This window comes from Tursiops truncatus, chromosome 14 (genome assembly GCF_011762595.2).
Source record: "Tursiops truncatus isolate mTurTru1 chromosome 14, mTurTru1.mat.Y, whole genome shotgun sequence".
Lineage (NCBI taxonomy): Eukaryota > Metazoa > Chordata > Mammalia > Artiodactyla > Delphinidae > Tursiops > Tursiops truncatus.
Window position 1 is genome coordinate 14,938,769 of NC_047047.1, and position 20,117 is coordinate 14,958,885.

General features: G+C 38.2%; 1 protein-coding gene across 1 annotated transcript in view; it reads right to left on the minus strand.

The window, feature by feature from the left end:
- Nucleotides 1-20,117, minus strand: part of DNAH6 (dynein axonemal heavy chain 6) — a 291,734-nt gene that overhangs the window by 240,671 nt on the left and 30,946 nt on the right. Inside the window, exon 5 of the mRNA XM_019942077.3 lies at nt 3,263-3,530. Within this exon, the coding sequence (XP_019797636.2) occupies nt 3,263-3,530 (268 nt within the window). The remainder of the gene's footprint in view (nt 1-3,262; nt 3,531-20,117) is intronic.

Sequence of the window (20,117 nt, forward strand, 5' to 3'; positions counted from 1 at the left end):
TCAAAATCCCAACTGGCTTCCTTGCAGAAATTGACAAACTGATCTTAAAATTCATGTGGAAATTCAAGAGGCCCAGGGAAGTCACACTTCCTAATTTCAAAATTTACTACTAAACTGCAGTACTCAAGATAGTGTGGTACTGGCATAAGAATAGATATAGATCAACAGAAAAAAATTGAAAGTGCAGAAATCCTCATATTTACAGGTAATTGCTGACAAGGGTGTCAGGACAATTCAAGGTGGAAAGAATAGTCTTTGCAACAAATGGTGCTGGGACAACTGGACAGCCACAAGCAAAAGGATGAAGGTGAACCCATACCTCACGCCATCAGCAAAAGTTAACTTGAGATGGATTGAAGAACTAAATGTAAGAGTTAAAACTATAGAACTATTAGAAGAAAATATAGGGGTAAATTTTTGTGACCTGAGATGAAGCAATAGATTTTTATACCAAAAACACAAGCAGCAAAAGAAAAAAATGGACAAAACAGACATCATCAAAATTAAGAATTTTATGCTTCAAAGGACACGATCATGAAAGTGCAAAGACCCATAAAATGGGAGAAAAGTTTTGCAAATCATATATCTGATAAGGGATTTGTATCCAGAATATATAAAGAATTCTTACAACTCAATAGTAAAATACAGGTAGCTTAATTAAAAATGGGCAAAGTATCTGAATAGACAGTTCTCCAGATAAGATATACAAATGGCCAAAAGGCACATGAAAAGATGCTCACCATCATTAGTCATCAGGGTAATAGAAATCAAAACAACAATGAAATGCCACTTCACAACCAGTAAGAAAAGCTATAATGAAAAATGCAGATGTAATGGTGAGAATATGGAGAAACTGAAGCCTTCATATGCTATTGGTGGTAATGTAAAATTGCTCAGTGGCTTTGGAAAACTGTTTTGCAGTTCCTCAAAATGTTAAACACAGAGTTACTAATGACCTAGCAATTCCACTCCCAAAGAAATAAAAACATATGTCTAGACTAAAACTTGTACACAAATATTCATAGCAGCTTTATTCATAATAAAGCCAAAAAGTGGAATAACGCCAATATCCATCAATAGGTGGATGGATAAATAAAACATATATATGTATACAAGTGAATATTATTGACCAATAAAAAGAAATGTCATGCTACAACATAGATGGACCTTCAAAATATTATGCTAAGTAAAAAAGCCAGTCACAAAGGACCACATACTGTATGGTTCTATTTATATGAAATGAATTTATATGAAATAGATTAGGCACATCAAGAGAGAAAAGTCATAGACTAGTGGTTGTCCAGAGCTGGGGCAGGGGGTGGTCTGGGGGCGTTGGGGAGAAATGGAGAGTGATGCTGATCACTCTTTTTGGAATGGTGGGAATGTTCTAAAATAGACTGTGGTGATGGTTGATCAATTCTATGAATATATTAAAACCATTCAATTGTATACTTTAAAAGAATGAATTGTATGAATCATACTTTAATAAAGTTGTTATTAGGAAATGTGGGCACAGATGCCAATAAGGTTGGTTACTAAAAATAATCATAAATAGAAAAATTTCAAGGACAGCTCCACATTTATCCCTTCAACATAGTCTAAAAGAATCAACCCCCTTAATTAACTCACTGTAAATAAAAGACTAGTGGTAAGTGTGTGGATAATGATAGCATCTAATAGATATTTAAACCAACACAGTGGCTCAATTAGTTACGTCAACCTAAGATTAAAATGATGAGAACTTTCTCGTCTGCTTGGGCTACATTAAAGAGAAAATATTGTCAAGGTCAAAGCACTATTGGTATGAATAGTGAGCAGAGAGAATGACAATTCTCAGCACATTAAAAAAAGAGGAAAAGCCTTACGAATTGATACAGGTTAAATGCAAGAGGAACTGTTTTACTTACCTAGGAATAAAGTTATGAAATGTATAGTGTCCAAGACAAGGTAAAAGATGAAAGGTGGTAAAAAGGTAGTAAAATAGGTTCAAATCCTTGATAGATCCTTAGTGAAATTAGAGGTCTAGGGGTTGAGTTCAATGTCAAGAAGGATTAGAATCTTTTCCACAACCCAGAACGCTTGATGGGATGGAGGACCTGAGATGGTACATCTTACATATCTGTTTTGCACTAACACCTATATGAGCCATATTCCTTGAATGTTCCTTTATTGTGTGACTGATGTCTTGATAATGATCTTTCAGATTACCATATGCAAAGTGAACAAAATGACCAGTAAAAAAAAACTTGAAGCTTCTGGTGTGAGAGGGAGGTGACCCAGTGTCACAAAATAGACAGCTGAGGACACTGAGCATGACAGTAATGGTGGTTACAGCTCATTCCCAGGGGCCAAATAGAAAACTTCTGCCGCAAGTCGAAGTTCAAGGAGTGAGTACAGATTTTAAATGTGGCCACTTACCCTTTAATAATTCTTTTTCCATGATAATCCCCTCCTCCAAAGTAAATATTTAAAATTTCCCTACTGTCTGAATCCATGATAGAAGAAAATGTATGAGACATTGGGAGTTATTGGGCCATGAAAACAAGCCCCCAAATTATTTTGGACCATAAAGTCCAGAGTGTCTCAAAAATGAGAATTAGTAATAGGGCTTGCTGGCCTGCTCTGTTCAAAAGGATATACAACTTTCCTGATCAACAAGAAAGGGGGTCATGAATCCAAACCTCTGAAGCTGCTTCTAAATAAAGGGGACCTGTGCAACTCTCTTGTTATACTTTAGTGTTTTGCAACCCTAGTTAAAATGTAGAAGAATAAAGATGCAGACATAGAGAATGGATTTGAGGACACGGTGGAGGGGGGTGAAGGGTAAGCTGGGACAAAGTGAGAGAGTAGCACTGACATATATACACTACCAAATGTAAAATAGATAGCTAGAGGGAAGCAGCTGCATAGCACAGGGAGATCAGCTTGGTACTATGTGACCATCTAGAAGGGTGGGATAGGGAGGATGGGAGGGAGATGCAAGAGGGAGGGGATATGGGGATATATGTATACATATAGCTGATTCACTTTGTTATACAGCAGAAACTAACACAACACTGTAAAGCAATTATACTCCAATAAAGATGTAAAAAAAAAAAAAAAGATGTAGAAATACACTAGATTACCAGACTTTTAAGTGACAAACAGAATGAAAATTGTCAATTCTCTTGAAAGATGAAATCTTCTATTTCAGGGACAGTCTATACGAATACTTTGTTTTTCTGTGAGTAATTCTTTTAAAATATGATTAATAAATACATACTTGGTTAACAATGAACAGATCTTTTTGTAGAGATTCTCGACATCCACTGATTTTTTTAGAGCGGACATTCTTCTTCCACACGTTAAAAGCCTTCCATTTCCGGAAAAGTGAAAATATGGGAATCTTAGTGAGTTCTCTGTGATATAGATATTCTTGTTCCCATCGATCAATTTCGATAAATTCAATGCCATCATTATAAACATGTGTTACTGCATTTTTGCTAATAGTATAGTAGTCATTTTTACTGATGTTCTCATAACTCACAACCCTTTGAACAAATAAAAATTGGGGCAAGTGAATATAGTATTCAACACAAAATTAAGCAATTGCATTACTATTCTGTTTTAAAAAGATATAACATTTCTGGAAAACAAGTATTATTTAAAAATTAAAAATATTCTAACAGACTACTTTTAGATTGAATAAATTACTCGAGAAAAGGGAGCTGCTTTTTAACAACAGTTGGACTTATTATAGGTCTTAAGGATTTCACAACTGTGGCAATATGCTTGATAGTTTCAGTAATGTGATTTTTACAAAAACAAATCAATTATGGATTTTTATGAACGCTACATGGAAATAAGTTTTTATTTATCTTTGATTCTTCAGAAACTATTCAATAATAATAGTGTAAAAGAGTTTTACACTACCCAATATTGGCAGAATTATGAGAAAGATCAAAACAAGAAAAAATGAACTAGATAAGATTAGAGTCAAAACCCAGATTAAGCTTAAAAATGTCCAGTTTATCACATATCAAAATAATCGTTAACAAGAAATTGTTTATTTCATCAAGGGTATTCTTCAACCTCATCCATAATAAGAAATTGATCAAGTAAAGAAGAAAAGCAAGAACGGGATAAAAACAGGAGCAAGAATAGGAGTGGGAAACAAAGGAATGAGAATAGAAAGGGCTGATTCTCTAAAACTTCTTAAAATAAGAACTTAGACGGGAACACTCCAGTGAAAATCAACTGTTTCCCACGTCTATTTTCTCTTACAGTCCTTAACTCTGCATTCTGAACCTGGAGTTCATGGCCCTTGAGCACAGCCTTCAGGTCATCTGTGAAATCCCTGAAATTGCTGTATGTAAACAAATTTACGTACGTATGCATGATAAATTTTTTTTTAAGGGGTTGGAACAAAATCTCATATGCTTTGGGTCTGTTAATCAAAAAATGACGAACCATTGGCAAAAATCATTTTTAGGTTTTAACTTCTATTTTTGTCTTAATAACACTGAGTAAGAAAAATATTTTTAAAATTAGGGCATACAGGACCAGAATGAAAGCAAACTCAAAGCAAGAGCTGTTCAAGTGAGCACACAAGGGAACTGGGGGAGCCGATGGTGCTGTGGAGTGGGGAGTCTCAAAGGCCGCTCTCCCAATTCAGTGCCATAACAGAAGAACTTCAACTTGCTTAGCTCCTAACTGATGCCACTGCCGGACTCTTTGTCTGTGTTCTGGTTGACTCATGCCAGAAACATCTGGGAAAATGCCAGGTATTACCTGTTGCTGGTGAGGTGTATGGAAAATGTTTAAAATGTTTTTCCTTTTTTCTTTGTCAACAGCTTAAGATATAATTAGGACATTCTTCAGGTGATTCTCTACAAAGTGGGAGATTTCAACTTGTCTTTGAAACTGTAATTAACTTCACATGTTTCATTAACATCAATCATCAAACCAACCTAAAAGCAAGAACAAACACCTCACTGTGGCCCTGGTGTGTGTCTAGAAAACTCACCCTGTGTGAATCTATCTGCTACTAAAGGCCCTTCTAGAAGGTAGCAGATGTGGTCCATGATACTGAATTTTAACTTATTGGTGCTCAGTACCACTAAGAAATCCTTTTTATTTACATTTTCCTACCTATTCAAGATTCTCATTCTCAAACCACTAAGCCTTTTCCTCTACTACACATCTCTACTCTGCACAGGACAGACGAACACATGAGAGTCTTTTTTTTTTTTTTTTTTTTTTTTGCGGTACGCGGGCCTCTCACTGTTGTGGCCTCTCCCGTTGTGGAGCACAGGCTCCGGACACGCAGGCTCAGCGGCCATGGCTCACGGGCCCAGCCGCTCCGCGGCATGTGGGATCCTCCCGGACCGGGGCACGAACCCGTGTCCCCTGCATTGGCAGGCGGACTCTCAACCACTGCGACACCAGGGAAGCCCACATGAGAGTCTTTTTGAAAGACTGGATCATCAGCATCAAAATCACTTGGGGTGCTTAAGAATCCAGATTTCTGGGTCCAACACAGAATCAGAATCTCTATGTATGAGACTCAAAGATTCTAGCTTAACAAGTTCCCTGCGTGATTCTGATACACAATAATGTTTGTAACCACTGAACTTTTTTTGAAAGCAAATAAACAACAACGAAAACATGGTGGGGACAAGGTGAGTTCTCTCTTGTACCTTCAACTTGAAAATCTCACACCTTCACTGTGTTTTATCCCCTTGAGTGTATCTCTCAGGATTTCACCCAAACAGAGGTGGAGAGGTTTCATAGCACTTTTTTCTACCTCTCCTGGCATTTGGCTACTTTTCCTCTGCATCTAAAAATATGCAGAACTTCTCTTTAACTTGTAGAAAGCTTCCCTTTAGTTTAAAGAAAGTTTTTTCTCAACCCTGCTGCCATTTAACTTAGAATCCCCTGTCTTCTTCCTTCTCTTAAACTTCCTTTATGATGGCCATATCCTCCCCATCCATTCCTTCTTAAAGTTTCTGAAAACTAGGCTTGTTCCTCACTACTCTAATGAAATGCTTCTCTTGAAGATCAGCAGGGGTTTCCTTCTAGCCCAATCCAGTTGGTAGGCAGAAGGGGCAGTGGGGTCACGGAAATCTTTGCAAAAATTAAGAAGGCCTATGCCCAGTTCTCTGGAATCCTATTTTCCTTAGACTTTGCAGTTTGTTCCCAAGGGGTTGAACCCTAAATATACTCCTTGGATTCCTGTGCTTCGTTCCTCACACTATAAACCTCAGTGCTCAGCTGTTCCAGGAGTTGATCCACTACTCCTAAGTGATGGCTGCCTTTTCAGCACCTCTTGGCATTCAGAATTCAGCCTCAAACTTCAGCTGCCTCCTTTGTTATTAGTTTTTTCTTTTTTTTTTTGGCACCGTGCAGCTTGAGGGACAGTTCCCCAACCTGGGATCGAACCTGGGCCCTTGGCAGTGAAACCACGGAGTCCTAACCACTGGACTGCCAGGGAATTCCCTCAGCTGTCTCCTTTGGATGTTTGTACCGTAAAGGCCTTTCTTTGAGGAAATAACCAGAAAAATTAGTCTTCCTTTAAGATGTAAAAAGAGAATTTAACTTTCTCAATTGCTGTGCTCTAAAATTCCTACTTTGCTGATAAAGAAGATGACTTTATGACCCAATTAACTAAACAGAGATCCTTGGAAAGTTAATCAGACTGAGAAGAATGTCTTGAATAAAATTCCACTTAACTATGCTTTACTGGAAAAAAAAATATCTGTAGCGTTTTCTTGCTGCTCAGTGTAGAATCATGGAATCCCTTGTCAAATTGTTTTGCTGTAGAAACTGTCTCTGTCCATCTGAAATGAAACTTAGACTCAAGGCTTCTATTAATGTCTAAAAGGATGTGCCACGTGGAGAGAATTGCATGGCTGATTGTGGTAGGTCATCAATTGTCCTGTTCTTGTTGATTTCAGATAAAACTCAAAGGAAATCTACTGGAGGCCTAAAAAACATGATTTCTCCTCTTGGAATTAATTCTTAATTTTTCTAAAACAATAAGATCTCAATGTGAGTTGTTATTTCAAACAGCATCTCTATCTGTTGTTACACCTTGCAGTGATGGAAAATGCATCTGTTCATTTTTAAACTGATCCACTGGACTAAGACTGCAGAAGCATGGTTTGTCTCATGAGACCCTTCTGCTCAAGAACTCTGAACAGCCTATTGCTTATATCATTAAATCCAAATCATTCTGCTGGGTGTTTGTGGCACCCTCCTCCTGTCTCATATTAGTTCCTTCTCTGTGCACACACTGCCCTTTTCAACTGTCAGGCTGGTTTCCAGCTTAGGCTGTGCTAGAATGAATACATATGTCTTTGTCCACCCTGTTCCCTTCTCCCATCCTGATTTCTACAAACAAGAGAGTGATTCCTTACCTGCTATAAGGTACTGGGTTGAATTAGATGAGCTCACGTGGCCCTATGCAAATTTAAGTTGTCTCATTATTTTCATTATTACACAGTTTTAGTCATTATGATTTGAACATATTTATTGGACAAAGGGAAAAAGCAAGTGCCTGGAAAGAAGTTAGCTATTTCCTGAGTTTTACTTTTGTAAACCTCAATCTGTTTGATTATGGTCAATATCATGATTCAGTATGCATCTAGATCTAACCTGAACCGGAGAAGAGAAATGGCTTGGTTTGCTTCTGGTTTGATTAACCAGAAATGGTAAAATATCTGATAAGTAACTCCTTTTCACCTAGAAAATTAAACAAAATGGTAAGTAAGAGGAAACGGAAGTTTCTTCAATAAGAGAGTGCTCTAGGGTCAGTGGTTCTCAATATATGGTCCTTGGAATGGCAGCATCAACCTCATGTGGGGATTGCAAATTCGGAGGCCCCCTCAAGACCTACTGAATCAGAAACTTGGGGGTTAATAATCTATGTTTTTGCAAGTCCTTTAGGGCTTGCTGGAGAACAATTGCTCTAGGTCCATGGCCTACAACTCTGGTTGAATATTGGGAACATTTGATGAGTTTTAAAGAAATGATGTTGCTTGGGCTCCACCACAAACCAATTAAATAAAACTCTGGGGGTGGGGCCTGGGTGATTCTAGCAGCCAAGGCTGAGAACCACTGCTCTAGGTTCTTCAAATTTCTGTATAAAATGAAGTAATCACCCACTAAATTATCATAGCTCCAAAACGGTGCCTGTGTGTGTGTGTGTGTCTGAAGGAAGGGTAGGGAGACAATCCGATGATCCAAGTGATGGATGATCCAAGTGAAAATACTAAGGACCTGTAGTGTTTCCACTTGCTGACTGACATTTGACTTGACTGAAATTTCTTCATGGACTAGCCCAAGAAAAATGTCATTGTGTTAAGCAACCTGGGGAGGTTTCTGATAATGTGGCTTCAAAATGATATGTTCCTGATTACATAACATATATGCCTCATTATAGAGTTTTTTTATAATTATGACCTCACATGGAAACTAGAATGCTTTCACTTGAGAAAGTTTCAAGCTGGCATTTACCTGTGTTTTCTGTTCTAGGCTGCTAAATATGTGATCTAGCTGAAAGGACAGAACAGCTTTAGTTTGAAATTTAAAAAGCTGCCTCAAAAATTATTTTAGCATAACAGGCTTAGAAACTAGTTGAGAACCAACTTGATCACTTAGAAAGTAATATGGCCTGAACCCAGTTTGGACATTTTTATGGTCCTAACAGCCCAAATCACATAACTATATTTCATAGAATCCTAATCCCAACAGATCTCCCACAAGAAAAGGTTCTTTGGTTATACAGGACAGAAATGCATAATTATCATATTTAACCCAAGGTTTATCAATCTCAGCTCTACTGACATTTGGGGCCAGATAATTCTTCACTGTGTGGGACCATCCTGGGAACTGTCAGCTGTTTAGCAGCATCCCTGTCCTTTTCCCACTCCATACCAGCAGCACCACTCTTTCCAGTTGTAACAACCAAAAATCTCTCTGGACGTTGCCAAATGTCTCCCAGGGGGCAAAAAATCTTCCAGATTGAGAACCAGTGATTTAACTTGATGTTTCTCAAACTTACATGATCATAGAACATGTCTTTTTACTATCCACCTGTTAATATCACTTAGGTCTTATGATCCAGGAAATACACACTGGGAAACACTTAGGTAGAGGAGACATTGTGTCCTCTTTCTTGGCTTTTCTCGGACCCTAAAGATGCTCAGGATTTAGGAGGACTCTGTTGTACATTGATTTCTAATGATTTTAAAATTGAAATTGCACATAAGATTAAATCATAGAATTGAAAGATGGAGCATCAGACATTATTCTGAATTTCCTGTCTGCAAATCACAAAACACTATCAAATAGCAAAGTCCTTAGTATATCTGTACCTCAATATCCTCATCTTTCAACTATACAGGATACCTTTTTACTGGGGCTTTTTTTCAGGATGAAATAAGATTAATGTACAGAAAGCACTCAGCACAATGCCTAGCACAGAGTGTGTGACACAAATGTCAGGAGTAGTTGTTATTCTGAGGATGAGTACATTAGGCATAATGCATGAGAGCTTGGGTTCTGAAGTTTAACTACTTGGGTTTGAATCCCAGTCCCACAATTCACTAGGTATATGAACTTTGTCAAATTTCTCAACTCTGCCTTAGTTTCCTCATTTTGTAAAATGGACATATCAATACTACCCACCTTGTAGAGTTGCTATGAAGATTAATTATATAAAGAATTTGGAACAATATTTGGCACAAACTAAGAGTTGTTGTTTGTAATATTGAGTTGCAGGACTCATCCATTTCATTGTAAAGACTTGGTATCCCACTATGGCCTTATGATGCACCCACGGTTCCTTACCAATATGAACAAGTTTATATTTCAGTGACCAATACAATAAATAGCAAAATATTGACATACACAATTAAAACAATAGTGAGATGAGAGGTTCCATAGATATGGGAAAAAAGTCCCTCATGTACTAGGGAGGGAATAGTCAGACATCACAGTGGCTTCTTTTTCAGGAGTATGAAAAAGAAATATTTACACATTGCCCTACCAGAGGGTCTCCTTCAATTCAACTAAATGGTCATGCTCATTAGACTTTCATAGACTATATCTGGCAGCCCTCTACCGAGAAGGCTAGAACAGGAACTACTTCTTGCCTTCCAGGCAGCATCAGTCTTTGCTTTTCCATGGGACCCCTTGCAACAATTCAATAGCCACTCCCGACCTATCCCCTCCCCAGGTGACAACTCAGATGCAAGGACATGAGATCCATATTGTGTGGGTGTGCAAATCACCCTGGCTTAAGAGGAGCCAATATTTCTTGCAATAACTATAAGCATACATTTTAGGGTTCCTGCAGAGACATGGCCAGAAAAAGAACTGCCGCACTATGGGAAGTCCAAAGCTATGACTCCCCTTCAGGTATTTATAATTCATTTATAGTTCCTCTCAATGCAGATATAATTTACCAATCAGGGGTCATTTTTATCATAAGCAATGTTGCCTAGAAACAACTGACATTCTACTTGTATTACGTTACCAGGGGAACAGAGCTTCAGAGTTAACCAAAGGCCAGATTCTCATGCGGAGAAAACTGTTCCACAATCCTCTAAAGCAACAGTCCCCAACCTTTTTGGCGCCAGGGACCGGTTTCGTGGAAGATGATTTTTCCACGGACGGTGTGTGTGTGGGGGTTGGTTCAGGAGGTAATGTCAGCGATGGGGAGCGGCAGATGAAGCTTCGCTTGCTTGCCCGCCACGCACCTCCTGCTGTGTGACATGGTTCCTAACAGGCCATGGACCAGTACTGGTCCAGTATTGGTCCGTGGCCCGGGGGTTGGGGACCCCTGCTCTGAAGCAATGCTTCCCAAACTTTACATGTTCCAACACACCTGTACAGTGATAACATTTTATAAGGCACACTGGTGAAGACATTAATTATAATAAGAAAAATAAAACAAAATATTCGGGGAAATATTCAATACTGAATATTATAAAACTTCCAAATAAAGTCTAGCTCATAAACAACCACAGTTATGACTATAAATTTTTGAAGTAGCTACTGCATTTCTAATCAAGACATGATGAATGGTCTGTTCAAATTCTTAAAGTCGCCACTGCTAAGGAATACACTTCATAGACGTGGGAGACAGCAAATGGCAGATGATGATTTATTGCTCTGTCTCTGATGAATGGAAACTTCCTTTTCCACCGACTAGAATTTGTATCACTTGTTCTTTTGAAATTATGTGCCAGAGGTACCAACATTCTTTAATTCTAACAGCTTTTCCTTTTCTTGCTTTGATAAATGCGGTGTTGAAATTTCTTATGATAATACAAATTGATTTAAAACCCAAACATTTCCATATCAAGTACCTTAGAAACAATGGTGACACTTTCTCTCAAACACAGATGTTACACTTGTTTGACTTACTAATTTTTCTTTAAATTTAAATTCTCAACAATGACTAAAAAATCATGAGAGAGCCATTTTAAATTTCACTTTTCTGAAGTTGAAATTTTGCTTTGAATTCCTAATCTTTGTCAGTGTGTGTTAAGATATTTTCAGGCAGCTCTTATATTTTTTATTAAGTTCATTCAGGTACTGAAATGTCAGTTAAGTAACCCAGCTGTAAAACCAAAAACTTTCCTTCACTAAATCTACAAAGTTGAATCATTTGCAAAATATTTTCCAATTCTTGACAAAATTCTTCCTTTGGATCACTTAGGCATTTAAGTCTGAAACAACAAATAATGGTGTTCAGCTCACATATCTTTGTAGAAAGCTTAAAAACAGAAGGTCAGGTGGTGGATTGGATTTTATTATAGTTACAATTTTGATAATATTATTTAATTTGGAATCCATAACTGCAGAGAAACCTTTACATATGGGAGTCTTTTGTGAATAAAATACTGTATTATGTATTTTAATCTCAGGATTATCAGAATAAACTCTAAATGGAAAATACATTTTCAAGAAGTATTTCCATAATATCTCATTTGCCTTTGATATTTCAACCCCAGTAGCTTTTTTGCTCCACAGAACAAAGTTCTTCCAAACACTTCACTTCAAGGATGCTAGTGCTATTATCTAGCAGTTATTAATATCTGTACATCCATCAATATGCAATAAAACTTTAATAACGTCCTGGATTTGGTCATCTCTGTTATGTAACATGTGGATCTAGTGGTATTATTGATTTCCTTTGCTTTTCTGGCTCCAAATAGAATAAATAATTTCCACACAGGCTGGTAAAACTGCAATTCTGCGATAGTGAGTCATTTTGACGTTAGATATTAATTGTGTATTCTTGCATTCTTAGCTTCTTGAGCTTCTTGATCAGATGCTAACCAAAAAATGGAATTTGGTTTCATATTTCGTTCTTGCACATGCCTTTAAAAGTTCCAACCCTTTACCCGGGAGGGTGGATATCTTTCAGTAAAGTGTTGATATAGCTTGCTTGGTACTACTGATTGATTTGATAACACTTTCATACTAATGAGATATTTAGGCAAAAGAACAGGAAAATTATTGTGGTTAATAAATCCAATATGAGATAATTCTAATTATGTTGCCTAATTTCTAACCTTTTTTTTAAATAACATAAACTGTGTTTCCCTTATAACTTATTGTTTCCTCTTTGAGCATATCTTTCTATAGGTGTCTCAGTCATAGTATGACATGTCTTTTTTCCTTTTTTTTTTTTTTTCACGATGAGAGTGCAACTTTGAATGATTTCTAGTTGGGATCTCAGTTCCACTTTTATTCATCAATTTTCTATTGGGAAGAAAGCATTATTTTGCATTTGTTCTGGAAAAATCAATAGGCTTATATGAGAGGCAGATTATTGTGCTAGGTTTGGAAATGATAGAAAATGTTTCCATGGCTTCCACCACTTTTGGGGGCTAGTGAAGACATTCTTTGAAGTAAACTCTGAGTCTCATGGAGGTCTCGTGGACACCACCAAGTTTCATCTTGACAGGGAAGTAGAGCAGAGAAATTAAGAACATACATTCAGAAGCCAGACTGTCATTTATTTATCGTACAACCTGGGGCAAGGTACTTACCCATTTTGTGTCTTATCTGTAAAACAGAGGTAATAAACGTATCTATCTTATAGTATTATTGTGAGAATTAAAAAACATATGTATATATAGACATGTATATTCATGTATGCACTTTGCCTGGAACGTAGTAAATACAAGTAAATCATCATCTTTTATGATATGTAAAATGTGATGATTTGCTTTGGTGTCCTCTCACAGAGTGGGTCTATAACCAAACTTTCTAACCAACAGCCATCCCCCATACTTCATGGCTACACCTCAATTACAATCACTCTTGTTCAAGGTCAAAGTCCTAAAAAGATAGAATTATTTTCTCTTGATCTGTGTTCTCTTTTCCCTTCCTGACCTCTCTCGTTCCTAATCCTTTACCTAGTTTCCTCTAATTTGCCCCAGACCTGACCAGAGTCACCATTATGCCTTCTTGCTGGACAAGGTAATCTGCAGTGTACAGTTGTATGCTTACCGGGGTAATATTCCAAAATATTTACACATCTCCTTGAAGAAGAAGCTTCAAAACTGTTATGCCTAACACATACCACTAAATTTATTCTTTAGAATGAACTTGGTAAATGTAACTATTTTCTCACTTAGAGGGACCACAGTAGAGATAAACATTGTAGAACTGCACATTTAACGTATTTTACTACACTTAAAAAATTATGGGATGACATTATATTTTATCGCATTACTTTTAAAAGAAGTTTGGTATAATGTGTCATTATCTCATTGATCCAGTATTTACTACTTTTAACTTCCAATTTAGCTGCTTCCAACTGTATGGCATCCAAATAATTGTCTTTCCTCATAAGATTTATAATATTTGGAGTTGGGGCTGGGCGGAAAATTTAACCTCCATCCTAAAACGTGATAAAATAACAAACCGTGATTCCAACATCTTCTTAAATGAGATCTTGCATATTACTAACAAGCATCATTAGTGCCAGTCCAAAAAAGTATAAAACATCAACTCACTTCCCTTAGTAGAAGTGTTCATTAGTCTAGAAAGACAATTAATTTCCTGAATCAAACAGAAGTACCATTTCCATACTCATCTTCAATACTTTGTGTTGTGCTAGTAAACAGACGAGAATCCATTTTGCTTGGCAAAATCTTACTCCTTTCATAACGGGGAATTAATATCACAAATGGCACTCCTTGATGTCTGGGTTATTGAATATTTTTTAAATAAGAGGAAGCTATGAAAACATTTCACACATTAATCAAGAAGTGTTTGTAAAAATGAGCAAATAAACCATTTTTTTCTGAGTCACGGTTAAAGATCCATAACCTCTTCTTCAAAACTTATAAAAAACTAGAAAAAGAAGTAGTAAGGTAGTTGTGGAATAACAATACTATTAAAGGAATATTTTTTACATCAAATAGCTTTAAATTCCATTATATGTTAATTCTCCTATCTTAAAAAAAAAAAGCTATTTCTCTTATCTTAAGAAAAGTCCCCACTCTTGACCCCAATTCTCTTTTCATCAACCACCCTGCTTCTCTTCTGTCTTTGCCATCCCCAGATTAGTATGTCCAAATCCAAACTCCTATTTTTCCCTGAAGAATCTGTTCCATCCAGTCTTCCGTGTCTTACTTAATAGCATCTCACCCCTTTCCCTTGCTCAGTCAAAGCGATCATTAAAGTCAACCTGGGCACTTCTCTGGTTGCCCACCTTGTATACAATCCATAAAAATATCCTGTTGGGCTACTGCTGCCACTGCTGCCACCTGAGGATCACAGGTCACTGCCCACCTGGGAGCCTGGACAGCCCACCACTGATTTTTCTGTGTGTGTTTCTCTATTCGCTTTGTTTCTGGTTTGTTTGGTTTTGCTTTCACCATTTGTCTTGGGTTTTGTTTGTCTGTTTGTTTTCTTTTCCTTTTTTTATTGTTGTTGCTGTTTGTTTGGGTCTTTGCCTTTTTTCTTGGGTTTTGTTTGTCTGTTTTCTTTTCCTTTTTTTTGTTGTTGTTTGTTTGGGTCTTTGCTTTTTTTCTTGGGTTTTGTTTGTCCGTTTTTTTTCTTCCCCCCTCTCTTTTTTTTTCTTTTTCTCCACACCAGGTGGCTTGCAGGGTCTTGGTTCCCCAGCCAGGGGTTGGGCCTGAGCCTCTGGGGTGGGAGCACCAAGTCCAGGACATTGGACCACCAGAGAATCCCCAGCCCCAGGGAACATTCATTGGCGAGAGCTCTCCTGGAGGTCTCCATCTTAACACCAAGACCCACTCCACCCAACTGCCTGCAGGCTCCAGTGCTGGAAGCCTCACTCCAAACAACTAGCAAGACAGGAACCCACAACCCCGCCCATCAGCAGACAAGCTGCGAAGGAGGAAAGTTTTCCACCAATAGGAAGCCCCTTCACGGGTGGAGACTGCAGGTGGCGGAGGGGGGAAGCTTTGGAGCCGTGGAGGAGAGCGCAGCAACAGGGGTACGAAGGGCAAAGTGGAGAGATTCCCGCACAGAGGATCGGTGCCGACCGGCACTCACCAGCCCGAGAGGCTTGTCTGCTCACCCGCCGGGATGGGTGGGGCCTGGGAGCTGAGGCTAGGGCTTCGGTCGAATCCCAGGGAGAGGAATGGGGTTGGCTGCGGGAACACAGCCTGAAGGAGGCTAAAGCACCACGGCTAGCCGGAAGGGAGTCCAGGAAAAAGTCTGGAGCTGCCAAAGAGACAAGAGACTTTTTCTTGCCTCTTTGTTTCCTGGAGCGCAAGGAGAGGGGATTAAGAGCGCCACTTAAAGGAGCTCCAGAGACAGGCGTCAGACGTGGCTATCAGCGCCAACCCCAGAGACGGGCATGAGACGCTAAGGCTGCTGCTGCCGCCACCAAGAAGCCTGTGTGCGAGCACAGGTCACTATCCACACCTCCCCTCCCGGGAACCTGTGCAGCCTGCCACTGCCAGTGTCCTGTGATCTAGGGACAATTTTCCTGGGAGAACGCATGACGTGCCTCAAGCTGGTGCAACGCCATGCCGGCCTCTGCCCCCTCAGGCTCGCCCTGCATCTGTAACCCTCCCTCCGCCCGGCCTGAGTGAACCAGAGCCCCCAAATCAGCTGCTCCTTTAACCCCGTCCTGTCTGAGTGAAGAACAGAGGCCCTCTGGCGACCTACAAGCAGAGGCGGGTCCAAATACAAAGCTGAACCCCGGAAGTTGTGCGAACAAAGAAGAGAAAGGGAAATTTCTCCCAGCAGCCTCAGGAGCAGTGGATTAAATCTCCACAATCAACTTGATGTACCCTGCATCTGTGGAATACCTGAATTGACAACGAATCATCCCAAAATGAGGAGGTGGACTTTGGGAGCAACGATATATATATATTTTTCCATTTTTCTCTTTTTGTGAGTCTGTATGTGTGTGCTTCTGTGTGTGATTTTGTCTGTATAGCTTTGCTTTTACCATTTGTCCTAGGGTTCAATCTGTCTTTTCTTTTTTTATTATTACTTAAATTTTTTTTCTTAATAATTATTTTTAAAATTTTATTTTAATAACTTTATTTTACTTTACTTCATATTATTTTATTTTATCTTCTTCTTTCTTTCTTTCTTTTTTTTCTCCCTTTTATTCTGAGCCATGTGGCGGACAGGCTCTTGGGAGAGCCAAGTTCAGGACACTGGTCCACAAGAGACTCCCAACTCCACGTAATATCAAACGGCAAAAATCGCCCAGAGATCTCCATCTCAATGCCAAGACCCAGCTCCACTCAATGACCAGCAAGCTACAGTGCAGGACACCCTATGCCAAACAACTAGCAAGACAGGAACACAACCCCATCCATTAGCACAGAGGCTCCTAAAATCATAATAAGGCCACAGACACCGCAAAACACACCACTGGACGTGGACCTGCCCACCAGAAAGACAAGATCCAGCCTCATTGACCAGAATGCAGGCACTAGTCTCCTCTACCAGGAAGCCTACACAACCCACTGCAACAACCTTAGCCACTGGGGACAGAAACCAAAAACAATGGAAACTATGAACCTGAAGCCTGCAAAAGGAGACCCCAAAAAACAGTAAGTTAAGTAAAATGAGAAGACAGAGAAACACACAGCAGATAAAGGAGCAAGGCAAAAACCCACCAGACCTAACAAATGAAGAGGAAATAGGTGGTCTACCTGAAAAAGAATTCAGAATATTGTTAGTAAAGACATCCGAAATCTTGGAAATAGAATGAAAAAAATACAAGAAACGTTTAACAAAGACCTAGACAAACTAAACAGCAAACAAACAGTGATGAACAACACAATAAATGAAATTAAATATTCTCTAGAAGGGATCAATAGCAGAATAACTGAGTCAGAAGAATGGATAAGTGACCTGGAAGATAAAATAGCGGAAATAACTACTGCAGAGCAGAATAAAGAAAAAAGAATGAAAAGAATTTAGGACAGTCTCAGAGACCTCTGGGACAACATTAAATGCATCAACATTCGAATTATAGGGGTCCCAGAAGAAGAAGAGAAAAAGAAAGGGACTGAGAATATATTTGAAGAAATTATAGTTGAAAATATCCCTAATATGGGAAAGGAAATAGTTAATCAAGCCCAGGAAGGACAGACAGTCCCATATAGGATAAATCCAAGGAGAAACACACCAAGATACATATTAATCAAACTATCAAAAATTAAATACAAACAACAAATATTAAAAGCAGCAAGGGAAAAACAACAAATAACATATAAGGGAATCCCCATAAGGTTAACAGCTAATCTTTCAGAAGAAACTCTGCAAGCCAGAAGGGATTGGCAGGACACATTTAACGTGATGAAGGAGAAAATACTACAACCAAGATTACTCTACCCAGCAAGGATCTCATTCACATTTGACAGAGAAATTAAAAGCTTTACAGACAAGCAAAGCTAAGAGAATTCAGCACCACCAAACCAGCTTTACAACAAATGCTAAAGGAACTTCTCTAGGCAGGAAACACAAGAGAAGGAAAAGTCCTACAATAATAAACCCAAAACAATTAAGAAAATGGTAATAAGCACATACATATCGATAACTGCCTTAAATGTAAATGGATTAAATGCTCCAACCAAAAGACATAGACTGGCTGAATGGATACCAGAAAAAGACCCATATATATGGTGTCTACAAGAGACCCACTTCAGACATAGGGACACATACAGACTGAAAGTGAGGGGATGGAAAAAGATATTCCATGCAAATAAAAATCAAAAGAAAGCTGGAGTAGCAATTCCCATATCAGACAAAATAGACTTTAAAACAAAGACTATTACAAGAGACAAAGAAGGATACTACATAATGATCAAGGGATCAATCCAACAAGAAGATATAACAATTGTAAATATTTATGCACCCAACATAGGAGCACCTCAATACATAAGACAAACACTAGCAGCCATAAAAGAGGAAATCGACAGTAATAAAATCATCATAGGGGACTTTAACACCCCACTTTCACCAATGGACAGATCATCCAAAATGAAAATAAATAAGGAAACACAAGCTTTAAATGATATGTTAAAGAAGATGGACTTAATTGATATTTATAGGACATTTCATCCAAAAACAACAGAATATATATTCTTCTCAACTGCTCATGGAACATTCTCCAGGATAGATCATATCTTGGGTCACAGATTAAGCCTTGATAAGTTTAAGAAAATTGAAATCATATCAAGTATCTTTTCCAACCACAACACTATAAGACTAGATATCAATAACAAGAAAAAATCTGTAAGAAATACAAACACATGGAGGCTAAACAACACACTACTTAATAACCAAGAGATCACTGAAGAAATCAAAGAGGCAACCAAAAAATACCTAGAAACAAATGACAATGAAAACACAATGACCGAAAACCTATGGGATGCAGCAAAAGCAGTTCTAAGACGGAAGTTTATAGCAATACAATCCTAGCTTAGGAAACAAGAAACATCTCAAATAAACAATCTAACCTTACACCTAAAGCAGTTAGAGATAGAACAAAAAAACCCAAAGTTAGCAGAAGGAAAGAAATGATAAAGATCAGATCAGAAATAAATGAAACAGAAAAGAAGGAAACAATAGCAAAGATCAGTAAAACTAAAAGTTCGTTCTTTGAGAGGATAAACAAAGTTGATAAACCATTAGCCAGACTTATCAAGAAAAAAAGGGAGAAGACTCAAATCAATAGAATTAGAAATGAAAAAGGAGAAGTAACAACTGACACTGCAGAAATACAAAGGATCATGAGAGATTACTACAAGCAACTATATGCCAATAAAATGGACAACCTGAAAGAAATTGACAAATTCTTAGAAATGCACAACCTTCCAAGACTGAACCAGGAAGAAATAAAATATATGAATAGACCAACCACAAGCACTGAAATTGAAACTGTGATTAAAAATCTTCCAACAAACAAAAGCCCAAGACCAGATGGCTCCACAGGCGAATTCTATCAAACACTTAGAGAAGAGCTAACACCTATCCTTCTCAAACCTTTCCAAAATACAGCAGAGGGAGGAACACTCACAAACTTATTCTACGAGGCCACCATCACTCTATACCAAAACCAGAAAAAGATGTCACAAAGAATGAAAACTACAGGCCAATATCACTGATGAACATAGATGCAAAAATCCTCAACAAAATACTAGCAAACAAAATCCAACAGCACATTTAAAGGATCATACACTATGATCAACTGGGTTTTATCCCAGGAATGCAAGGATTCTTCAATATATGCAAATCAATCAATGTGATACACCATATTAACAAATTGAAAGGGAAAAACCACATGATCATCTCAATAGATTCAGAGAACGCTTTCAACAAAATTCAACACCCATTTATGATAAAAAACCGTCCAGAAAGTAGGCATAGAGGGAACTTACCTCAACATAATAAAGGCCATATATGACAAACCCACAGCCAACATTGTCCTCAATGGTGAAAAACTGAAACCATTTCCTCTAAGATCAGGAACAAGACAAGGTTGCCCACTCTCACCACTATTATTCAACACAGTTTTGGAAGTTTTAGCCACAGCAATCAGAGAAGAAAAAGAAATAACAGGGATCCAAGTTGGAAAAGAAGAAGTAAAGCTGTCACTGTTAGCAGATGAC